Source organism: Erpetoichthys calabaricus, chromosome 15 (genome assembly GCF_900747795.2).
Source record: "Erpetoichthys calabaricus chromosome 15, fErpCal1.3, whole genome shotgun sequence".
Lineage (NCBI taxonomy): Eukaryota > Metazoa > Chordata > Cladistia > Polypteriformes > Polypteridae > Erpetoichthys > Erpetoichthys calabaricus.
The window spans coordinates 32,889,116-32,914,155 of record NC_041408.2 but is presented as its reverse complement, the minus strand read 5'-3'; the positions used below and the strand labels follow the sequence as shown (position 1 = coordinate 32,914,155).

Sequence of the window (25,040 nt, the reverse complement as noted above, 5' to 3'; positions counted from 1 at the left end):
TGTTGACACTCAGACAATGGGCTGCAACACATCTTTTCACGTTGACTTTGATATATGACCTTTTTTTGTTTTCTTTCTTACTTTTGGTCACTGTGCATCTTACTAAACTTGAAATTTTGAGTGCCTCCCCCACACTGTGCTACTTCATCAGTTTCCTTTTGTTACTTATACTAGTGCTTAAGCCACCAAATAGTGTGTTTTTCCTTTGCCTCCACTTCACTGAGCAGGACCTCCATATGCATTTGCTGAAATTCTTCTTTTTTACACATGCTTTTGCCATTGTCCTTTAACAAAACACTAAACGGAAAGGGCTATTTATATTGATTTGCATATTCAAGTAGATGAAATTCTGGAAGGAGTTGGTGTGGGGCTGTAGGCTTATGCATATGCATTAAAGTTCATGCTGAATGGGATTTATAAAGGGAGAGTGTGTAGAACTTTATGCACAGTTTTATTCACCTACATTTTTTGTGCAACCTCACATTTCTAGATTTGTCCATACGCCATGTTTTAGTGTGAATTGTACACAAGGCATTATACATGTGGACCTGGTCCTTTCAAGATCAAGGCGAGCATCAGGAGGTTGATGCGCTGCATATGCTTGCTGCACAGCAGATGGTGGAGCTGGTGACTTCTGCAATTTTCTTCACACTCAGCACATGGTGCCACTCTTCAGCATCAAAGGGAGGGACTTAGGCCAACAGTCAGGAGCATTACCATGGATTCTGACCAGTGATGGCACAGATTATCAGTTCTTCACTCTTATAAAAACACACAATGGTTATAAGTGTTTGTCAATCCTTCCTACAATAGATTTTGGTTATTTGTAGAATTTTTATGGCCATGTACTCCAGAATGATTGGGGAAGAAGCTGGGAGTCTATGGGACACCAGGTTTGTGCTGTATGCTGCCTTGTAATTGTATCTGTAAAGTGAAAGATTTCTAAAATTAATGTCTTCAAATCTTCTCAGTATCATTGAGGATCTCCAATGAAGGTTTATGTCATTTGACTAATGTTTTGGATTTTCACAGGCTTGATACCAAGGTGAAGGTAATATTTGGGGAGCTAATGGTAGTAATATGTACCATTTGTAGATTAGTCCCTAACATGCTGATATTATCTTTTGAATGCTGTATTTTGCATAGGCTATTGCACACTGTCATACTGCATACATATAACAGTTTCTTTTAGACTTCTGAATGCATAAAAATCCATCCAGGCTTTCCCACAGCTATACTCAGTAGACAACCTACTCAAAACACACTGGCAAGTAAGTGCATTGACCACCTCAACTCTGTTCAAATATCGTGCTACTGGTATGGGAAATTTATATGCGACGAACACTAAAAATACATTTATTAGTTGAGTCAAAACACACAAATACCAGCATGGCAAGTTTCATTTACCCTGCACACTAATTAATAGAAAACATTCTGTAGCAAAAATAGAACTCTAAGAACACAGTTCATGATTTATATTCCCAAAAGCCCAGTCGACCAAATATTAAAGAACTGGCCTGTTAATCTTTCAAACATTTACTTGAACTATCTGTGGTCACATCACTTCCTTTGGTTAATCTCTATAATACAACAGCAGTGCGGGTGGTTTAGCACTATTGATAAACCAAAGTTCTACATTTAACACTGAATAATCAATGGCATGCATCACTTATTAAAGCACTCTGGCCAATTGTGTGACCTGCAATGTAGTGCCCTTTCATCTAGTGCTTTTTACTCTTTGACGACGACAACCCTCCTGGACCATAAAACTGGAATAAACAGATACTTGGATTTTAGGCTAAATGTATCTATTTCTTCTCTCACAAATATAAATGAGTATTACCATATATACTCGTGAATACGTTCTCTCGCAGATAAGTCAGGACTTGATTTTATTGTATAATTTCTGGTATTTTATAGTGTCAGCTGTATAAGTCGAACGCTGAAAAGTCACGCTATTGGTCCAAGAGATTATGATATGCTAACACCCACCTGAGAGAGTAATCACGGAGCTCACTGCCTTTTTCTTCTATGTGGGTGCAGCAATGCGCTGTATCAGCGCGCGCTCCTAACCTCTCTCTCTCTTTCTATTATGCCTACGTCACCACACGCTAATACCTAAACTATCCAGAAGCAATGTTTGCACTGATTTGTGTTTTTTGTATCTCACACCCTCATACACCTTTATCGATCAGAAGAAAATATGAAGCTGGTTTTAAATTAAACATCATTGAAATATCGAAAGAAATTGGTAACTGCTCTGCTGCTACAAAATTCGATGCATCTGAGAAACTGATGCGAGACTGGAGGAGGCAAGAAGATGTAAAAAAATGTAAGTGTCACATTTTTGAACGGGCGTATAAATCAGTGTCTGATTTTATGATTGATTTTTCAGGTTTCAAGACGAGTTATATATGAGTATATACGGTATATGTTTTTTTGTTTCCTGCTGCGGCAAAACCAGCAAAACCACTAATTCAAATCCCTGTGTGTACTTTCAGACCATGCCATGTCCTTTTGCCTGGACTTGGCATTTACCATGGTGATGTCATCTGCATAATGTCTGAATTAAGCCTAGGCAGGAAGACCTGCTATTTATGTACATATGCAGATATGAACCTCTTATCAACTGACAAATCTTAGTTGGCAAAAAAGCAAGTGAAAATTAATACTTTTGCAGGATACAGCAAGTCATTACCCCATGTGAACCTGTTAAAAAAAATGTACCCTTCCTTATCCTCTTCATTTATAAGCTGGTAAACAAAACATACATAAAGGAGTTTAATGAATAGAATTAATTTCATGGTGTGACGTCCTAGTGCCCATGCCATTAGCACCACCCTCTGTTGGGACATCTAGTAGCTCATGTACCGAGAATGACTAGTGCAAGTGGGGAGACAACAAGTTTAAGCTACAAAAGTGGAAATAGTGCCTATTGAACCAATTGTGTCAATTGTGCTGTAAAGTTTCTTCAATAAATAATCTTCCATAAATAAACCCTTAAAATATTGCAGTAATAAAAACAATCAAAATACAATAAATAGATAAAACTAAGAGTTAAATTCAGAGTCAGCCATCTTTAAGTTTTGCCATTCAATGACCCACTCTCAACTCCCCTGTTCTCACTTTAAGTCTGTTCAACATATGCAAGACGGTAATGAACATAGTCTTTATGACTCCCTCTCGGTCACCTTGGCTGGTACCCATCAATGTCCACAGCGAGATCTCCAGAGCCCTTGATCTCCTCTGCTCCTATCTCAGCAGGTTTGCGCTGACTTCTCCCAGAACACTACTCCTTACTCACTCCTCAGAGATTCACTGACCAGTCCACACTCTCTCTCTCTCTTTGGTTTATTCTGACGATTCTCTTATTCTCATCTATCAATTCCAACCTTCGTTTTGACCTCTCCTTGGACTTAGGCTTTTATACGTTGAGTGTTAGCACTGTGCTGTATGACCCATGGACTCCGTGTTTTTAATTAAGTTCTGTGTTTAAAAAACTTGCTATCTATTAGTCTTACATGGTACTGTTGTAGCGGGGCCACATAGTATTAAATGTCAGTACTGAGTGCGTCTCGTTTCATTGTCCCGTTTACTGTTTGTGCATCAGTTTATGCCGTCCCCGTAAAAAGGGGATGGATGATGGAAGGAGACCACAGCCACAAACCTGGAAAACACCTGTTTACAATCATTCAATCACAGCCGTCACAGGACTATATAAGCCAGCAGGAGGAGAAGGAAGAGAGAGAGGAGAGAAGGAGATTTTTCATTCACGACCACGAACCTACGGTACCAGTTATTGTCCACATCGTGCTTGCCACTCCAGTTTGTTTTTCCATCTGCCGGATTTATTTCAAGGACCTCACCACGAAAGACCCCGGGGTAGGACTTAATCATCCACCATACACACGAGGATTCACGGTGAGGCTGTTCCATTTTTTCCGGGGAGATTCAAACAACTCAATATCACTAATTCAGTCATCCGCTTTCAGGACAGTTTCATTATTACCGGACTCACGTTCTCATTCATTTTCAGTTTATCATTCATTGTTGTTTTCGTGTTGTGTGTTTATTTGTTACAGGGACAAGGGAGGGTTTTTGTTGTATATATTTATATATATTTGGTGGTGTTTTGTTATTGCTGGGGTGGAGGTATATTTATATTTATATATTTATTTCTATTTTTTGCATGTCTTGTTTTACTTAATACATATAATCTGTTTAATTTTACATCCTGTTTTTGTGCTCATATTTTTCACCGTCGATTGTGGGGGGAAAAGTTTAATTGGTAAGAAGTACGGCTTGATAGTTAGATTTTCTCTCAGTAAATTATCCAGGCCACTGGTCTTGGAGGTGTAGCTGCCGGCTGGGTAAAAGGGGTCGGCCGTTACACTGTAGTTCAATTAAATATGTTAATGATCCCTTTACTTGTCACTGACAGTAGTAACTGGTAGGAAGTGGCATTGTTGTGCTTATATACTCAATCCTCATCCGTCGGTTTTCTGGTCAAGTTGCTCAAAGCATCATTAGCGTATTTCATATTCTTTATGTGTGTGTTTATTGTAGGATGTAACATTTCTTGTGTTAGAGTAGTTTAAGTTTTATATTTAGAGTTATAATTTCAGTATGATTCTGACATGTGCCGTTAGCTCACTAACAGTTTGAGGTACTGTCAGCACCAGTAATATTCTTCTCTTTTAGGTATTACCATTACATTCTGTAGATTATTACTTATTGTTTTCTTTTTCCGTTTTACTTTTTCCACAATTACTACATTAAACAAGTTAAGCAAACTTCTCTGATGGGGAAAAGGGGAATAAGTTTAAGCAGTCTGTCAAATTATACATGGGGTATAAGAAGGCCAGAACAGTGGCACTAATTAGGGTTAGCTGTGCTGATCTCTCACTTGCCCTTGACTAATTAATTAACCCATTACCCCATAAAGCTGTACCCATAGTTATGTCAATGCTCCATGACCCACTATGCTACACATGGATTCAAAACAATGACAGGAGATGCATCATCACTTGATGTTCTTCAAGAATCAAAACATGATTCACAATATGAATGAACCATTAGCCATAACATAATTATCTTCAGAGTTGTGTAATATAATGTTAAAAGTGACAAGGTTTAAGCAGAATACACTGAAAAATAAAATTGGAATCAACAACCAAATATAGGGATAGTGGAAAATTAACAAAGTTGACAAAACAAAAAAAACTGCAAGTTAATTGAAACATCATTTTCATATTAAAGTATAACTGATACTGTACCATCGATTACACTTGAATGGCTGCCCTGGCATATCTTCATTCGGTTGTGATTTGTAGGTCACTTTGGATAAATGTATCTGATAAAATAAAAAGAACATTATAAAATTTATCTATCTCTCTCTCTCTCTCTAACTAGTAAAAACAGTCCATTTCTGTCTTCAGTGGGAAAAATGGCAGCAGCACAGCAATTACTACAAAAAAACAAAACAAAAACTAGTCTATTAAGTAACTCTGACCAAAGATCTGGCTTCAATGTTACAAGCCAATAGAAATGCATTTCCAATAAATTTCCATTTTATACAGCCATATAATTGAACCCGCTTTGTGGTGGACTCCTACATATAAGCACTCGCTTAAATAATTATATTGTCATAATTTGGTTTTGTTTGAAATTTTTTTAACATTATACTAGGGGGCTTTGCCCCCTGCTTGCTTTGCTTGCCCACCCCCTTCTACCCCGCAGGGCGCGCTATGCGCTACATGCCAGCCACTTCTGGCTCTGAGGCTAAGGATCTGCGCTGGCATCCCGTAGGTTGCCGGTTCAAATCCCCGTCAGATGCTACTCTGCTGGGCCCTTGAGCAAGGTCCTTAACCTTCAATTGCTCCAGGGGTGCTGTACAATGGCTGACCCTGCGCTCTGACCCCAAGGGGTTTGTGAAAAGATGCATTTCACTGCATGTTGTCCTGTATAACTATGTATGTGACAAATAAATAAAGAATTATTCACGTCTCTGCTGCTCGCGTTGTGAATGGGGGGGCTGAACGCACGCTAAAGAGATTTTTGAAAGTACATTTAGGCTTGGTGCATCAGTTGTCTTTTTGGTAGGCTATAGTGTATATTAGAAGAACAAAGTACAAATATGTACAGTAAAAAAGTAACATGCAGCACTACAAACACACAACACTGTGTGAATATATACACAGTTCTTAAATCTAATAAGGAATATTAAAATACAGAAAATATTGTAAAAGGTCCAAGACAGCACAGAAACAAAGGCAATAATCAAAATAAAATAATTATGGCCTGAGGATGAAGCATGTACACATCAGTGCAATGGAACAGTTCTGACACTTTATATGTGAAGGACAAATCCGTCCTGTGTATAAGGGAGATGGTCAGGTGAACACAGTAGGGCACTGTCAGGACAAATTCCATGCTGATGGCCATCGCAATGTGTTTTGAATTCCTACTTGGTTTTTGAGTCTTGAAACGGATAATCCCTTAGTAGTTGTAGGGGCACATGTTATAGCCAGAGAAGTTCTTTCCTGATTGTAACCTTTTCATTCTTCTTCCTACTCCTATAGAGTTGAGAGTTTCTATTTAAATGTTGATTAGGGCAGGAATTCCCATAAATGTGAGCAGGTTGATTGGGAGAGATGCAATCTTAAACAAATAAGAATGTCCTTGTCTTAAACTCACATACCAGAAGTATACAGCTCATCACAATACAAACACAAACAAGATCATATGAAAAGGACATCAGAAACTTTACAAAATATGTGGTATCATTACAAACTTACCACCCCTTGTCCCAATATGAGTGTAAAACAGTAAGAGAATGAATTTGTGTCCCACTGAACTTCGTGGATTAAGGTCCTATTTGCTTTATTAATTTAACTATTTTTATTCAAGCTTTGGGGGGTTAGGTGTGACACTAGCCAGACAAGATCTCCAATGGTATATTTAATCAGCTGCAGGCAAATGTAGAATCTGCATTATCTGTCTTGGGTTAACCACTATTCTCTGCCGCACTTGCTTCTTGAGTTGCTGTAATGGCCAAATGTGGTTTTTGGTTTAGTATTTGAGTGAGAGAGGATATTAAGCACTCCAGGGCACCCCTTAACTGCCTTATCAGTAAACAAAGTACAGAGGTCTCACTTGTTGCTTCATATAGCTAATTGCAAAATCAGCATCAGGTAGTCATTTATCCCATTTTTGTTGGTGTTTTATGACATAAGAGGCTCTCATTGTCTTCATGGTGTGGCTCAACCACTTAGAACAGTTAGCCTGTGAATGGTATGGTTTAACTTTTTGACATTCCAAAAGGCATGCCTTCTTGGTCTTGCCCAAAGGTATGGGTCTCGGTTAGGTCATGACTGTTCTCAGTAACTGACCCACTGACCGACATGATGCAGCTCCAGCTCTTTGGCTGTGAATTACTGTGCAATGTGCCTCACTCGCTACCTGCTATGAGAATGACCCAAAAGCCTGTGCTGTGCAGTTCCTGTGTCAGTGGCACTGGCAGCTGTGCTTTTCCTGTAAGCCATGCTGTGTGGCCACATTGCTGCCTGTCATGAGAAGGAGGCAGCAAGGAGAAGGCTTGCCAGATTGATTGCCATAGTGTTGCCAGGAAACAGATCCTAGCGTGACTTCAAACATCATGGCTTCTTGTAATGTACATGACCCTTTCCGACTCCTGGACTGTAACCCCTGACATAAAGGACTTGTCATGCCACAAATTACATCAATACATTGTCACCTACATCATACACAATGTTCTTTTTGGTTCGATATTTGTATGTCCAAAATTACATTGCCAAATTGTTTTTGCTAGAATAACTTGAAGAAGAACTGTTAGTGCCACTAGATTCACTTGGATATCGGGGAGGATATCTTGGCACCATTGGATTTCCAGGTCATTGTATGGTAGTGTGCATATTCTTTCAGAAATTCTCCTGATATTCTCATCCAGAAAATATCACCATTTATCAAAGCTTCTCATCAGCCCACATAAATGCAGTTAAACTGCTGAGGAGGCATTCATATTTTCCTTTCCATTTTTCTGCTGATTACAGCCAGTGTTCACATTACACAACTTGTGGTAGGGGGGAATGTCAAACTTGATGACTACTGTTGCTCATCTCATCACCTGAGGATATCTGATTACCAGACTACATTGCTGGGAATGACAACAAATAACATGTATGACAGAACCGGTGCTGCACAAATGCTTCACAGGCACAGCGAGTTCAGTTGCAATCAAGATCTGGAGTTGTAGATTGAAAACGAAAGTGAGGTACCGGCATCAGCTGATCGGTCCCCAGCTGATTGTGGTGCTGAACATGTTCGTATAGCTGATGCACCTATGGCCACATTCGCCTGGGAGGACAGACACTTACGATGACAGGAAGTACAAAACATATTGCGTCTCCCTGCAACTGGCACCTGTGCGCACCTGTCTCACAAAGACAGCCAGACAGCCAACCTGTGTGTGTGTGTTATATCACAAATTATCTGATTTGTTCAGGCATTTCCTTTAGTATTAAATTAATATTATACTCTGGTTTTATACTGTTTTAATCCTGTATTTATTTGTTTATTGTTCTACGCAGAAAATATTTTAAGCACCTTAAGTAAGGGAAATATATAAATAAAATTCATTACAGTAATCCCTCGCTACTTCGCAGTTCACTTTTCGCGGATTCACGACTTTGCGGATTTTATATGTAAGCATATCTAAATATATAACGCGGATTTTTCACTGCTTCGCGGGTTTCTGCGGACAATGGGTCTTTTTACTTCTGGTACTTGCTTCCTCAGTTGGTTTGCCCAGTTGATTTCATACAAGAGATGCTATTGGCGGATGGCTGAGAAGCTACCCAATCAGAGCACGCAGTTAAGTTCCTGTGTGCTGCTGATTGGCTCAGCGACGGAGTGCTGCATTAACCAGGAAGTCTCATCTCACTCATTCAGCATTAACGTGCTACTGCTTCAGGGGCCGTGTCCAAGCGCCAACAGAAGATGCAAATGATTGCAGAAAAGGTAAAAGTTTTGGATATGTTGAAGGAAGGGAACAGCTACACCGCCGCAGGACACCATTACAGCATCAATGAGTCCACGATTCTTTTTATTTAAAAAGGAGGAAAAGCATATAAGATCTACGGCCGCAGTGTCCTTTAACCAGGGCGCAAAACGAGTTGCAAGTGGACGTGATAAGGCAGTAGTCTGGATGGAATCTGCTTTAGGAATCTTTGCAACAAGGTCGACGACGTCATGACCGCCTACAAGCTGATACGTGTACTTCGCTATACAGTAAGTGTAAACTTATCTACCGATTTCATATTGCTTAGCAGTTGTCCCTGTTATTAATAGAGTAAAGGGTGGGTGGTAAACAATACAGGGAGGGTTTAAAAACGTCCAAATACACGTTAAATAATTAAATAAATATGGTGTCCCTACTTCACGGAAATTCAGTTATCGCAGTCGGCCTTGGAACCTATCTCCCGCGATAAGTGAGGGATTACTGTATTATTTTTTAAGGGAAATTTAAGAACAATTATAAAAACAGATTATGTCCATTTTTCCAAATACTGTACTTTTCTTACCCTGAGAGCACTCTGTCCTGCTTGAAAGGGGCTCACCTCAAGTTTGAGAATGATTGACAAAAAGTGTATGATGCACTTACAAATACCCACACGAAAGTAAACATGTCACATTGCTAGTATTATTGTTACATCCCTTAGATTTGCTCAAGTTGGCATGATGCTCTAACATGGATGACACTGCTGACATTTTGGGTAGCTCTGCAAATCAGTGAGCCCAAAATTCATCACCACAGATCAATTAATTTATCGGAGTGTTCTACACAACAGCTCTGGATGTGCCATGGTGAGTGGAGTCTATCGAATGTTAAAGCTCCAGTTCTGCTGCTGGACACGGTGAACTCAAAGTATATTTTGTGCTTGTTCTATTCACATGTATTCATTTAATAAATCTATATAACAAGAAGAAGCATAAATAACAAGGGAAATATTGCATGGTAACAATAGCAGAGAGATGAACCTGAATATTAGAATGGCATCAGTGTTTTAACCGTTTACATATATATTCGATATTGTCCGCTTAAAGATGATTGGTTTTAGAAATAAACACCAAGAACCAGTTCCAAAGATTAACATATCAAAAAACAATTACAGGGTTTTACTTCTGTTAAAGAATGCAGTTTGTTTCAGGTACAGCACTTGCCACAAATTTTAAATAAGATGGATGAATGATACTCACTGAGTATGAGAATATAATTTAGGTTACTCTTTTAAATCAATACTACCATTCAAAATGGTGTGTCCTTGATGCATAGTTTTACAGACATGCTTGATTGTTTTAAAGTTATAACACAGGCCATGTAATAGCTAAACATGACTTTTGAATTCCCCCTTAATTAATGTCTTTTTAAATACCCATCACACTGGGGTTTTCAATAGAGATTTTTTTTTTGTCCTGGACAAAAATGTATTTGAATGAAAAGCTTAGTTACCTGAGCTGCTTTCCAGAACAGAATCTTCTCTTTGCTGCTCATTAACACATTCCATGGCAGTTAGATTGATCTGTAAAGGTGTTCCGTATGCTGTTCCAGAGCTTCTGACTGTTTTTCAATCATTTTCAGGGATTCCTTCAACACTAATCAAACACAAATATAGTGATATCAGGTATTATCAAATTAACGCATTCAACTGATTGCTATCATAAAAAAATATCAATGTCTTCCGTGTCAGCCGTTCGAAATTAAAATTTACCATTTCTACAAACATTTTATGATGTATCTAATAACAGTAAGAAATGTTTAATCAGCTTTTACAATATAGATGACTGTATCAAGAACATAAACTGGCCATGAATTATGAAGCAAGCAGCATTTTCATATTACACTGCATCTTAACCTCTCTTTTTACATTTATTTACATTATGGTTAACAAGTTTCAGGCATTATTTAATGATTTACAGTACTTTAAACATGACAGTAATGTGAGGTCATTTCTGTGCTTAACATTTGTTCAAATGTTCTTCTACCAGTAGTGATCCAAAAAAACATAATGACAGCAATTAATTTTCGCATGGCAATGCCAACAAAAGCCCTGAACATCCTTCTTGTATCTGCATCTGCATGTGAGATGCTACAAGTCACAAAATCCTGCATTGGTTCTATGAAAGACAAATCTCTACACCAGTGATGCCCAAGAAGAAGCTGAAACACATTTCAGACAATGGTCACTGATTATAACAATAAAGTGTTGAATTAAGGGGCACACAATACAAGTGAAGGTTTCATGGGGCTTGTTTTACTGCATAATATTTTATTGTTAAGGCACTCTGGATTGAATAATTCAAAAAAGGTATGTGGTTTTAATAAAATCCCACCAGCTAAAATGAAAAAAACATGTCCACCATTTCAAAAATCTGAAAATGTATATAGAAACACTGCACAATTAATCATACATTGAATACTTACAAGAGGGAAAGACAATCTTGCCATTTGTCATGTTATTATGTTAACTTGTGCCAGAGATATCTGGCTGACAAATTCATGCTTACAGGGAACATCAAAAAGAAAGGTAAGATCTAATTCTGACTCACTTACATATCAGACCATTTTAGAGTCAACAATTAATGTAACACAGTGTCTTAGGCAAGATGGGTGGAAAACTGCAGCACCTGAACAAAAACTAAACTTCACACAAACAGTCACTGGACCGGTGCAAGAAATAGTGCTAATGACTGGGACAAAATGCCACCCACCTTCTAAGCACTATAGCAGAAAATTAAAAAACAAAACATTAAAGTCTCTCTATTATATAAAAAAAACTAGGGACGAGACGAGACCTGATCAGAGAGACGAGACGTGACCTTCACAGAAAGACACTTTCACATCCCGCGAGACTAGACTTTGTACCAAGAGATTTAACCATGCCCGGGGCCAGAAAAAGACAAAGTAGAACATTGTAAAAAATTCAAAAACGTTGGCACGATACACATGCAGAGAGATAATGGAAGTTTCGAAAATTAAAAAGTCTTAAAAAAATGATAGTAAAGATCACATTAGCGCAATCAAATGGAAAATATTACTCAGTGAAATAACAGAACAGCGAAAAGAGCTCAAATAATATTTGAGGATGTCTGGGGGAGAAGAGAGGCAAGGCAGTGAAATAAAAGGACAGCTTCTAGCAGAAAGCCAGCAGCTGATCGAGCAAAGAGGAGGTTAAAAAAAATAAAATAAAAAAAAACTATTTGTTTCCCATTGTATCACCGTTTAAGAGGGGCTTCGGAAGAGTGACCGCATCTCCTTGGGGTGCATTCAGTCCCTGTCTTCACAATGGTGCGCAGCGCTGGCGGTGGGGGAGGGGTTGGCAAGCAAAGAGAGCAGGGGGCAAAACCCCCTAATATTTAATAACAAACAAACGTTTATTTTCTATGACTGAATTATGTACACACTTTAAATTCTCCGAGTATATAATAAAGAAAAAAATGTGCTATCATGTCACTCCTCAATTAAATTCAATGCACGTTTATACTAATGTAAGTAATTCAGATTTATATCTGTTGAGAAGATCAGGCTAAGCTTTCTTAGATCGGCTTACATTTTTCTTCAGTGAATTTAAATGATGTTCTCTTCTGTGTTCCATTTGTTCCATATAAAAGCATGCACTAAATATACCGTTTATTTGTTTTGTGCACCATAATATATCAGTTAAATTTTCCCTCAACTTTCTAAGTGACAAAAAACACACATTACTGATTTCACAGATAAAAAGCATGTTTGTTATATAGAAAAAAAATTTCACAGGGACATGTGACAAAGTGTTCATTTTATGTCTTAAAATTCAAAGATTGCCGATCCCTTCAATGATGCCATTTGAGGATCTGCTAATAAACATGCTGCAGTAGTGTAACAGTGGCAAATTTATGCCAATCATCTCGCCACCATTTAGAATCTGTGTGTTCAAATAACGTAGCTGTACCAGTCAACTGCAGGGCACATTCACTAACACTAATGCATTTTAAATGTGGAAGGACAACTCAGGGAGACACAAAGGAAAAATGTGCATTTCACAAATGAATACTAATACAAATAAACAAACGTAAATGGATTCAGACACACACAAATAAAAAATCCATAGAAACAAGCACAAAATTTGTATTCATAATTCTAATGGTCAGTTTTACACATACAGAGGCAGAATACTACCGGTCTGGGCTTACAGTTAGTTCAGTTCTGTGTCTCTGTAGTGAGGGTTTAAAGCAGTGCTTAATACACTCACTTTTTCAGTTTGCAGGTTTCTTAATTACATCATTTTTGTTTTTCCAGTATATTTTTATACTAAAGTGCCCTAACGCGTAAGGCTGAGTGAATCACTTCAGTTGCTGTGACACAAAAACAAAAAGCAGCAGCAAGATCTCTGGTGCTTATTTTACATAACAACCGTACAACTCATGTATGGTTTTAGAAAAAAGGGTGCAATATTAATAATGGCACACAAGGAAATGATCTATCACTGTTACGTAGTTGCTTTAAAGCCATTTAATCTTACACATGAACCTATTCATTCACCCTTACAATGCATGAATTTGGACTTTAGCTCTGGTTAAAAAAGAAAAACAAGCCAAGGGAAAATACACTCTACTGAATGGGTTTATCATTTCAAAAAATAAAATCATTTCATTTTTTTAAGTGTTTTACTTGGATAACAGACATTATACAGTGATGATTGTAAACACTTTTCATTGCTATTGGTGCTATTTTACTATGTGATACATATATCAAACAAATTTTCCACGTTTTTAAAATTTGAATTAGGGAATATTAAATTTTGGAAACACTGAATCTTATGTTTGAATAGGAAAATTAAATGTAGTTAAAACCCATTTGCTTTCAGTCTTGATTATATTTTTCTGTTGCTTATCAGTAATTAAGAATTCATTGTTGCAGTCGCATCAAAATAAAAGCCTCATCCTATTGGTCAGGTGCCAGTGTAGTGCTGGGCGGTATACCGGTTCATACCGAAAACCAATTTTTATTTTTTTTTATGATATGGATTTTTCTTATACCGCAACAACCTGGTTTAAATTGCCTAAACGATGTTTCGGAACGTGGCGCAGCGGGAAACTGTTCAAGTGGGGACCTTTTTCACTGCTACACCCGCTAAAAACACAGATTTGTTTGACTAGGGCTCCTTTTTCACTGCTACACCACCAAATAGTGGGCGGAGTAGGCATAGGCCGCGCGGGTGTGAAAAGTGGACAGAGAGCCGAAAAAAAGCAGTCACATCTGTCGCCTGGAGATGCTTTAGTTTTAAAAGGTCAGATGTGTAAATACTGTTTCCTATACTACTGGATAATACTGCAAGCCAAGTTGTACTTGTTTTCAATACAGTGTAATGTACCTGGGTACTGTGTAATAGTGTGATGACATTTTGACTTTATTCTCGACATTTCCAGTTTAATCTTGACGCTTATGACGAGAATATATTCTTTTGACTTTATTCTCGTAATTTGTCATTAAAGTAGAACATTGTAAACTAAACTTCATCATAAAAATGAATATTTAATTTACTAGATTTTCTCAAACCTCGTCATAAGTTATATAAACACATTAAATGCTTGGTGTTCAAGTGATTCGTTCAGAGATGGCGCAACTCTGAATGGATGGCATAATTAAACATGAACACTCCGTGGGCTAAGTTTATAACTAGTTTTAATTTCACAAAGAACGTTTATCGTGTGGTGATTGGTTATGTGGTGAAAGAAAAAGGAATGATAGGAACTGGGGTTTTGTAGCCTACGTCAGATAGAGACAGCAATGCATGCAATAAAGATAGCCCGCTCAGAAGAACATGCATTGAATCTGTGTTCGTGTCTCCCGATCAGCAGATCACAAACCCAATATTTACACAATATTTAAGTTAAACCTGTCGATAGCTATTCATACATCCAGTTTTTTAGAGCCTCGTCACACCTGCCATAAAGTTCTCTACATGAACATACACCTGGGGACCCCTTACTGCGAGGGAGCAGCACTACCCGCCTCACTACCGTGCATGTGTAATACCTGCTTTAATGCATTTCATCATGAAAATGATATCAAGTATTTATCTTAGCATTCTAAATTTCAGAAAGCAGGAATATCATGAAGTGAATGGATTCTGTATGGTTGATCGCCTTAAGAAGCGTAGTGGTTAACCACTGGGTCGGGAAACGTAACACAAAGCATTAATGTGCTGCATTAATTTATGACGGGGTAAATTAAGTAATTGACTTAAACATTGATTTTAGGAAGAAGTTTAGTTTACGACATTTCTACTTTAATTATGAAGTAAACTATGAGAATAAAGTGGAAAATGTCGACTTTAATCTCGACATAAACGGCGAGAATAAAGTGGAAATGTTGACTTTGGTCTCCGACATATAGTTTGTTTTTTTCTTCCCAGTATAGCTTAGCTTGAAGCAAGGTCCATATTAATGCAGTTTGCCTAAATGATGGTTCAGCTGGTAAGAGATGTTCATCACCAAGTTGCACTTGTATTTTATTTTAATTTGGTGAATACTGTGTAATGCACCTGGGCTTGAAGTCTTGAAGTAATAGGTGCAACTATCAGTAATAATACTATTATTTATTTTTATTGTTATTTTTATTAGTTTAAATATTATGCAGTTTAATGATGATAAAGGTGTTTAAAAAGTCACTTTAACGTGTCAGTGGAACAGAGATTGTTAACATTAACAGAAAGTGTAGTTGGTTTACAAAAATATTTACTATTTATTCCTTTTCTAAGACATTATTCGGTGCAATACAATTTTTGACAAGCACTTCTGGTATATTTTACTAAGGCTCTAAATGCCTCTTTGTTATGGCTGAAAATATGTTGTCAAAATTATAGCTTGTTTTTGCAAAATTTGTTCAATAAAAAGGTTCTATATTTTGACTGCATCTGTCATGCAATGTGATACCTTCTCCATTAGTTGTCCACCCCCTTGAAAACTATCACTTTATGGGCAATGCAAACCTGTATTAATACTTGTGAGCACATTAAAATGTTTTTTTTTGTACAATGTACAATACTCTTGACAGTGGAATAGGTTATTCTTAGCCAGTAATTGCAGTGGAAAATGTGGTTAACATCCACTCATGCATGGGGAAAAAAATACCGTTGAATACCGTGAAACCGGGATAATTTAGAAAAATACCGTGATATAGAATTTGGTCATACCGCCCACCTCTAGGTGCCAGCACTCCTAGGAGTGATAGATAGATAGATGATGGATAGAATGAACATGTTAAGCAATGAATTAGTTTTAGGATGAGAGGTTACATATATCATGTGCTGCATTGGAAAAAAACATTCAGTCACAAATCTTAATTTTAAAACTGTATGCATTATAAATGTATTCTCTTTTACAATACTTTTTTAAAGCCTGACAGTGTAAATTTCCATCCATTTTCCAAAATTCGCATATCTACAGCCTTATTTTCTGAAAAATATTTCCATACCAACCTCAAGATTGATTGGACTAGTTGTCCCCTTTTAGTGTTTGCCTACTTCTATGTAGTTTCATTTCCCCGACTGTGCAGATTTTGTCGGCATCTCCAAAGGACATATCATATTTATAAAAGATTGTGTACTGCACTTGAACTTGTTATTTCAAATGGTATTCAGTTGTACTTTGCAAGGCCACATTGTAATGGCATACTCTATAAAGGTGCTATATAAAATGAGTATTTCATGTACAGAAAATGTAAATTTGAAAAATTAAACAAATAAAATCACTACAACTCTTTTTTACTTTATACAGTTTAGGTTTAGAATAAGCCTTATCATCACTCTTACGAGCCATAAAAGGCAACTAAAGGATGAAGGTTTTAGGAAGGGCATCCACAACACAAAATCAACTTCTTCAATAACCACAAAGAATTGGGGTGGTGGGGCATTCATTAAACAGAGAGAGAGGACTCAGAATTGGTTTATTACGCAAATATATACTGTTATTGGGAATTGTCCATAGCAGCTCGATAGCCAATTAAATACTTTAAAAAATACCCATAAATTGTGTGCAGCTCACCTCAAACTTGATTTGGAAAACTAAAGGTGACATATTCTGAACAGTGAGACACCAGCTATGTCCACATTCAATACATATGCTGTATTTGTCTGCCTGGACATGTATACAATAATATGAATTGACTAACTAAACATAAAAGTGCATCTTTAAGATTAACTGATGGGTAGAAAATAAATGACTCAAAGTTCTTCCAGCTCCCATCTCAGTCAAGGTTCAGAGAGGACTCTCTGAACTCTTGATAATGCCAAAGCATCTTAATGTACACATCAACAGCAATTTTACAATGTATACTGAAAAGCTGAAATCCTTTAGTAAGCTACAATTTCACTAGGCAGGCTTTGTTTATGAAAAATAAGCATAGCTATAAGATGTCTCACTTTATTTTTGTTTTTCTAATAGCACATTTCAAATTAATTTTGGTTTTCTGTATTATACAACTACTTACACAACTAGAGGAAACAAATTATTAAATAGCTATATGACTACTAAAAATTTCTAACCATATTAAAAGGATGATAAAGTATCTACTACTCAATTCTGAATACAGCACTTTGGTTTTCTTTTTAACAATTGTCTGATGTATTTTCTAATATTGTCAACCTATGCTGCATTATATTATTCTGTGGCATCAACATGATTGTTTCTATGTCAAACAGTGAAGTTCTGCAACAATACAGACAAGGGCAATTCCAACTTGGGTAAATGTGAGTGTACTCTATAACAGACACATGTTCATATTCATGTTTTATTTTGGACCTTTCCAATATGAAAATCTCTGTATAAATAAATAAATAATATATGGTTTATTAGAATTTCTAATCAAAGCTATAGTGTGTGAATTAGCCCAATTGTGTGTGGACATTAGTATATTATACAAAGGACTGGTGCATGCTGCTAGACTGGAATATGATACGAATAAAAAGCATACAAAAGAGCAAAAACTACACTGTATATGAACTTTACACTTCTTTCCAGTGTCAGTGAACAGTTTTATCTGAGCTCAGGTCCATAATTTGTTCAAAAATGCTTTGAACCAAATCACCAGAACAAGCTCCCTTATTGTGGGTTGCAGTATTATGAAGTGCTTGATTGATAGTTATGGTGAATTACATGTCTTATGCGAGATGATGAGTTTTTAAAATAACCCTGAATTTTAAATTGAACTAAACTAGATATCAAGTAGAATGACATGATATGACGTTCTCCACAAAATGGTACATAATAAGTAAATACATAAGCAGAGCACTGGAAGATGTCATTTGTAAAACACATGTATGCAGGACATTCTAAACCAGAGCACTCTAGTCCTTCTTGTTAATCGAATAATATTTTTAATAAATAAAACTAAACTTAAAATAATACGTGTTTGCTGCAGAGAAAGATGATAATTCTCTAGGTGGGCTCAAACACAAGTTCTTAAAGTGTCTAACTGATGCTTGAACACACATAAGGTCCCAATCACAAAATGCATAAAATACTACTGGGCTAAAATTGTATATCACTAATAAACAATCAGAGAAAATACATATAAACAAGCATATTTGGTAATCTTTGTTAGGAGAAATTAAGTTATTTAAAAATAAAAGCGATGGCCCAGTCTTCCTTGCATGTTGGAAACAATACACTTCTGGTTTACTCAGCATTGTTCTTTTTTGTCTTATATGTTAGGTCTATTTCTAATGACTAAAACATTTGTGCTATTCTGCAATATCAGAGGTAATGACCATAATTAACTAGCTTTGCTTATAAAGAAACTGGGCTTTGTTGAGTTTTGATCCATCAGTGATTCTCTATGCTTCACCCATCCAATACAAACTTCTGGAGACATTTACCACAATATAAAACCTGGTATACAGATGTCTATTTTGTTTTTCCAGGAAGCAATGGAAATGTCTATTGGGAATCATATTTGTTTTGTTGCTGCTTAGGGAGAGGACTAACATGACATATCAATTATTCTACTGATGAATAGAAATATACAGACTTCTACAGAAAAGGAAAGGCAAAAGAAATTCTGTCTAAATTGTCACTTTCCTGGCAGCTAATAACTCACTCTAATGAACCCTATGACATTGTAATCATTCACAATTACCAGTTACAGTAATGCCGGTGTGTAGACTGGCACAATAAATATTTTACATCATTCCCAGTGCCCATGGAAAAAATGGGTGCATTACTTTTGATCACTTTGCACTTAGTGCTATTTTTATAGCAACAAAACAACAAATCACAGTTTAAAGAACAGTTGGAGATCCACCCCACCAACCCCCACCCCCAAAATAGACAGGACATAGAGACGGTAGTGACAGCCTGAAGACTGCTCAATTAAAATAAACATATTTTGTGGGTCTATTCTATACTGTACATAAAACATAGAAACCTTAACATAATAAAATCATGTAGAACAGTATCAGTCCTACCTGGAGATGTTAATTTCATACAGGTTAGAAGTAATTTGCCAGTTTTCAAAACAGATAACCTCAAAGGCTCATGATCTTCAATTTCCTGTTGAAATTTCTAAACATTAAATAAACACACTTTAAATAATTTGACTCAGAAGTTTTTTAAATTACAATTCCAATAATTGCATTTAAGCAAATTAGAATATCAATATATACAACATATTTTAAACAGAAACAATATGAATCAAGAAGAAAAAAAAAAAAGTAACATGATCCGTGTTACAGTTGGTGTGTCTATCCCTGCAATATTGGGCTCAAGGCAGAAAAAAGCCTTGGACAAGGCACCAGTCCATCACAGAGCCCACTTGGATGGACATACGCCCACACCCACTCTCACACGGGATCACTTTAGAGGTGATAACTAACCTAACAAGCATATCTGTGAATTTCCCCTTGGGATTAATAAAGTATCTATCTATCTATCTGTCTGGGGATATGTGAGAAGGAAACTGGAGTATGCAGAAGAAACTCTACATAGACTTAGAGTGAACAAACCAACTTCACACAGACAATAACCAGCACACTACATCCATGAAGCAATTCAGCAAACCACTCAGTGGTTCATGCTGCTGGATTCAGAACTTTAGCTATGTAGTCTTAGCATGGTCCAATTCCACCTTGCAGAGTACCCATGTGTGTGTGTGTGAATGAAGATAAGCAATGTACTTAATGCATCCAAGTATATATACAGTACTGCAACATTAAAGCTGGTGTCATTATTGTTATCGAACAGAGGGTCAGATAACACTAATGAAGACAGGATGTTTGATTCAAACATCAGTAAGGCATTCCTGGCCTTAAATAAAGTAAGGGCAGGAAGGAGATGACAATGGTAACAGCACCCCCTGGTGGACTGAGAGGGTACAGTCTCAGGGTGGTGCATAAAGGTCCCAGCTGTCCCTCAGATATAGAGTAACTAGGGGGCTCCGCCCCCTGCTCGCTTCGCTCGCCAGCCCCTGGTGTTGGGAATGACAAAGAGCGCAATGTATGAATGAGATATAGAATAGTGTGACGGTGTAGATGATGCAAATAGAAAGCAAACAATAAAGTGTGTGGCACAGTGTAAAGGTTTATTTGAAAATTTCTTTGTACACGCCGTTTAAGTGTAAAAGGTAATTCCAGCTCAGAACTTGTAAGGTCATTTAAGATGGTTATTGTTGTGATCAGAGTCAAGTTTATCAGAGCTTAGAAAGAGTTGTGTCTATCCAGGAAGTAATGGAATGACTTGCGTATTTATGTTTTCCACATTAATATTTTTTGGACATAATATAGTGCGTTGTGTTAAAAGGGGCATTTGGTCTAATGAGATTGCTGTTCCAAATGTCTCTGTAACTAAGTCGTCGCAGATAAAGGCTTGAGGAATTGTAATAATATGTGGCTGAAGTCCATCTGTATTGGTGAGTGTACCATCTCTCAGTTGTAATAAGCAATTGTTATGATCTGGTTCTGGACATCGTATCTTTTTTACTAACTGTATCTTTTGAAAGCAATGCCAATTGTCTGCGTATTTTAAGGTGCACTGAACAATAGCTGAGTGCATGGCATTTGGAAGAATAGCTAATCACTGTCTAAAATCTCCTCCTCATAAAAGTACCTTTCCTCCAAATCGAATATTATTATTCATAAACGTTTGTAGAAGTTTATGAATGGTGTTGAGTAAGTGACTGGATGCCATTGAACATTCATCAATAAACAACATTTTTTCAAGGCGGATGTCACGTGCAGTGCCACTGTTAATGTTCATAGTGAATACCGATTTGTTGGATCTAATGCAGTTGATAAAGATTTCACTTTCAGGTACATCGTCAGTTATAAGCTTCTGTAGATATTCAGTATATGAATGTAAAGAAGGCAGTCTAATTTGACCCTTTTGACAACAACGTGTAAATGTATAACTTGTATTGCCAGTTGTTTCTTCAGGGAAGTGAACTGAATGACAATGATTGCAAATGACATTCATTAATCCGAATGAATTTTCCTGGTGTATGTTTTCCTTGTGCCGTTTGAGAGGCGCGTTGTTGCATGTGTAGTATTTGGGACGTGTTGTTTTGGAGCTGTAATCCATTTGCCTGTGCTGTGTGAGAAGCCCGTTGTAGCCTTCGCTGCCATTAACGTATGTCTGAGACGGGAGGTGTTTCGTTTTGAATCCGTGCCTGTTGCGATGCAGCACTTTGATTGATAGTTTGCGTCATGTGGATCTAGGATGTAGATTTGTGCATATTTGCGTTGTTGATTTGTTTCAGGGTGCACTGTTCCAATGCGATGCAGTATTTGTGCACATATGCGAAAGCAGTATGGGCCATTGCCTTTTGGTGGCCTGATATTTACTCCGGTATATGCAAAAGCAAATGAACTATTGTAGGATCTAATGCAGTTCATAAAGTTTTTACTTTTAGGTACATCGTTAGTTAGAAGCTTTAGTTGAGCTTTGCGTTTTTGGAGTCAAGACATTTTTTCTTTTAGAAATATGGATAAGTAATAAGGAGTATTGCACTCACTGTTAATATGGAGCCTTTTCTGCGCGGTTGAACAGTTAATAGTGCCTTATTGTAATGAGATCCACCTATGCTGCATAGCCGTCTATTTTGTTGTTTCTTTTGTGTTCGTGTGTTTGTTCCTGTTATCCTTTCCTTTTCGTTTTGTACCCGTGACCGTGTATTCATGACGTGTTTCTTTCTCAGCATGCGAAATATGGATAAGTAATAAGGAGGATCGCAGTTACTGTTAATATGTTTCCTTTTCTGCAGTTGAACGGTTAATAGTGCTTTATTGTAAGGAGATCCACCAATGCTGACACCTATGCTGTCTAGTGTGAAGGTGTTGATGTTCACTTTAGAATATGTGGCTTTGGGTGTCACTTCTTATGGATGTGTGTGTGTGGGGGGGGTTGAGGATTGTTGTCGCGCGAGCGTCTTCTTTCTTTTTGTGTTCCTGTGTCTTGTTGAATCCCCCTCTTTGTGTGTGTCCCGTCCCTTGCTTGTAGGGTCTGTGGGGTGGTTTTGTGTTCTTTTTTTTGTGTTCCATGGGCTTGTTGAATCCCCCTCTTGGTGTGTGTCCCGTCCGGTGCCTGTAGGGGGGGGGGGGTGCCTTGCTGTTGTGCGCAAGCCTCTTTTTTTTTTTTTTTTTTTTTTTTGGGTCTAGTTTCGTGTGCAATGTGTTTCGTGCTTTGCTTGCGTTTGAATACTTTTTTATGTGCCTTTTCCTTTTTTCGGTGCTCTTTGCGCCTCATTTCTCCATTTTTCCTGTGCTCACTCCTTTTTTCTGTGGTCTTGTCCACCTCTCTCACCCTCTTTTGTCCGCCTTTCTCGGCTCCTCAGCCGACTCTCGCGGACTCTTTTTGCGCCTGCGCAGTACGTCTTTTTGCAGCTACGGCCCATTGCCGGATGTGCCTGCATCCATCATCCGGTTTAGCATTCTCGGTTAGTAATATGGATGGGTAATTAAACAGCAGCTCTGGAAATATGATTCATTAAAGGTGCTGAAATAGAATAGGCAGCAGGGCCACCAGGGACCGCAAGTGGGAATTCTTGTCAAAAGTGACCCCAGGATGATATTTAAAGCTGTGTAAACAGCAGGGCTGCAAGGAGTGTAGAGTGAGAGGTGGGCAAGTATTTAACTGGTAGACTTTTTCACTATGAAGACAATCAAGTAAAACTAAATGAATTCTTGATTAGATGTTTTTTTTTTTATTTTTTATTTTTTTTAACTATACTATGATCAAGTGTTTATTATAAACACAAATTACCAACATCTAAATAGCACTTTCAAGTTCCAGTCTTACAGACAAAGCATGCTGTGATCACTGTCACTTAGCACAGAACAGTGTGGCTTTTACCTCTGGTTTCCTGTAATCAGATGAATTCTTTCTCCATTATTTATCACTCTGCGCAAACCTATACCAGCTGCACTCTCCTAAAATACGTTTTCTGTATTGAGCTGTATTGTCCGTATCTTTCACTCCAGTCTGCACTATATTTCAAATCAAATGTACTTTAACAGATTTGAAAGGGGATGATACAAGTGTAGAAATTCAGAAGAGACGTTATTTAATTCATGTTTAGTTTAATTAAAAGTTTTGCAGTTTTCTTTTCTGACATTTATTCGTTCAATTTCATCCATTTCTGTACTCAGTTCATCAGTTCCAAGATCACTATAAGATAAAGCTTATTATAGCAGTAATCAGTAGAAACTAACCCTGGATGTGATACTTTATTGGACTTAAGCCACACTCACTTATTCATTTACTGTACATCTGGCCAGTTTAAAGTCACCAATCAATTGACCAGCAAGGCTCTGGACTCCACATAGAATAGACACTGCATGTGGAGTGAGCCTACACAAACAGAGTCAAAATAATGCATAAAACAATGTGCAGTGTCATCTGATGTTAATTGAGGGCCGCTCAAACACTACCTCATAATAAATGACCATTAGCATGAAATTTATTGTTTAGTATTTAGGAGGCTACTGTTTGGCTGGCCAGAAGCTGAAGGTCAAAGTAAGCTCTCCAGAAGAGGTCTGTGTAGGACCATATTGCTCCTGTACCAGTCTACACTTATCAATACAGCTGCAGTATGTGGAGTGCACACAATGCTTTTGATTTTCTAGAGTATAAACTTGCACCTGCAGCAATGCCTTTCTTTATAAAGTTTGGAAGGTTTTTCCTGATAAATACATGTTATTACGTAATTTTTAAAATTTGGAGGTGGTAGGTGCAAGTCATAGTAAAACAGGTGTGTAGAACAAAGTGTAACCAAAATATATATTTCATGAAATGCATACTATCTGATATTACAATAAAGAAATATAATAAATGCCATAAACAGAACACTCTCTAATTTGCTTAAACCAATTCAGGATTGTGGGGGACTACAGCCTATCTTGCCAGCATTGGGCATACAGTAATCCCTCGCTATATCACGCTTCGCCTTTCGCGGCTTCACTTCATCGCGGATTTTATATGTAAGCATATTTAAATATATATCGTGGATTTTTCGCTGCTTCACGGGTTTCTGCGGACAATGGGTCTTTTAATTTCTGGTACATGCTTCCTCAGTTGGTTTGCCCAGTTGATTTCATACAAGGGACGCTATTGGCAGATGGCTGAGAAGCTACCCAGCTTACTTTTCTCTTTCTCTTGCGCGGACTTTCTCTGATCCTGACGTAGGGGGATTGAGCAGGGGGGCTGTTCGCACACCTAGACGATACGGATGCTCGTCTAAAAATGCTGAAAGATTACCTTCACGTTGCTATCTTTTGTGCAGCTGCTTCCTGAAATGACATGCTGCACAGTGCTTCGCATACTTAAAAGCTCGAAGGGCACGTATTGATTTGTGCTTGAAAAACAAACTCTGTCTCTCTCTATCTCTCTCTTTGTCTGCTCCTGACGGAGGGGGTGTGAGCTGCCGCCTTCAACAGCTTTGTGCCGCGGTGCTTCGCATACTTAAGCCAAACAGCCCTATTGATTTGTTT

The 25,040-nt window shown here is 37.6% G+C and overlaps 1 protein-coding gene across 3 annotated transcripts in view; it reads right to left on the bottom strand.

Moving 5' to 3' along the window:
• cep68 (centrosomal protein 68) overlaps positions 1–25,040 on the bottom strand; it is a 63,993-nt gene that overhangs the window by 10,025 nt on the left and 28,928 nt on the right. For 2 of the 3 annotated variants that reach the window (XM_028820110.2, XM_028820111.2), the window contains exons 6-8: positions 19,527–19,623; positions 10,532–10,674; positions 5,277–5,353 (exon numbers count right to left, since the gene is read on the bottom strand). In XM_028820110.2, coding sequence (XP_028675943.2) covers positions 10,592–10,674; positions 19,527–19,623 — 180 coding nt within the window. In that variant the 3' untranslated portion in view covers positions 5,277–5,353; positions 10,532–10,591. The remainder of the gene's footprint in view (positions 1–5,276; positions 5,354–10,531; positions 10,675–19,526; positions 19,624–25,040) is intronic. The other variant, XM_028820112.2, reaches the window with a different exon arrangement.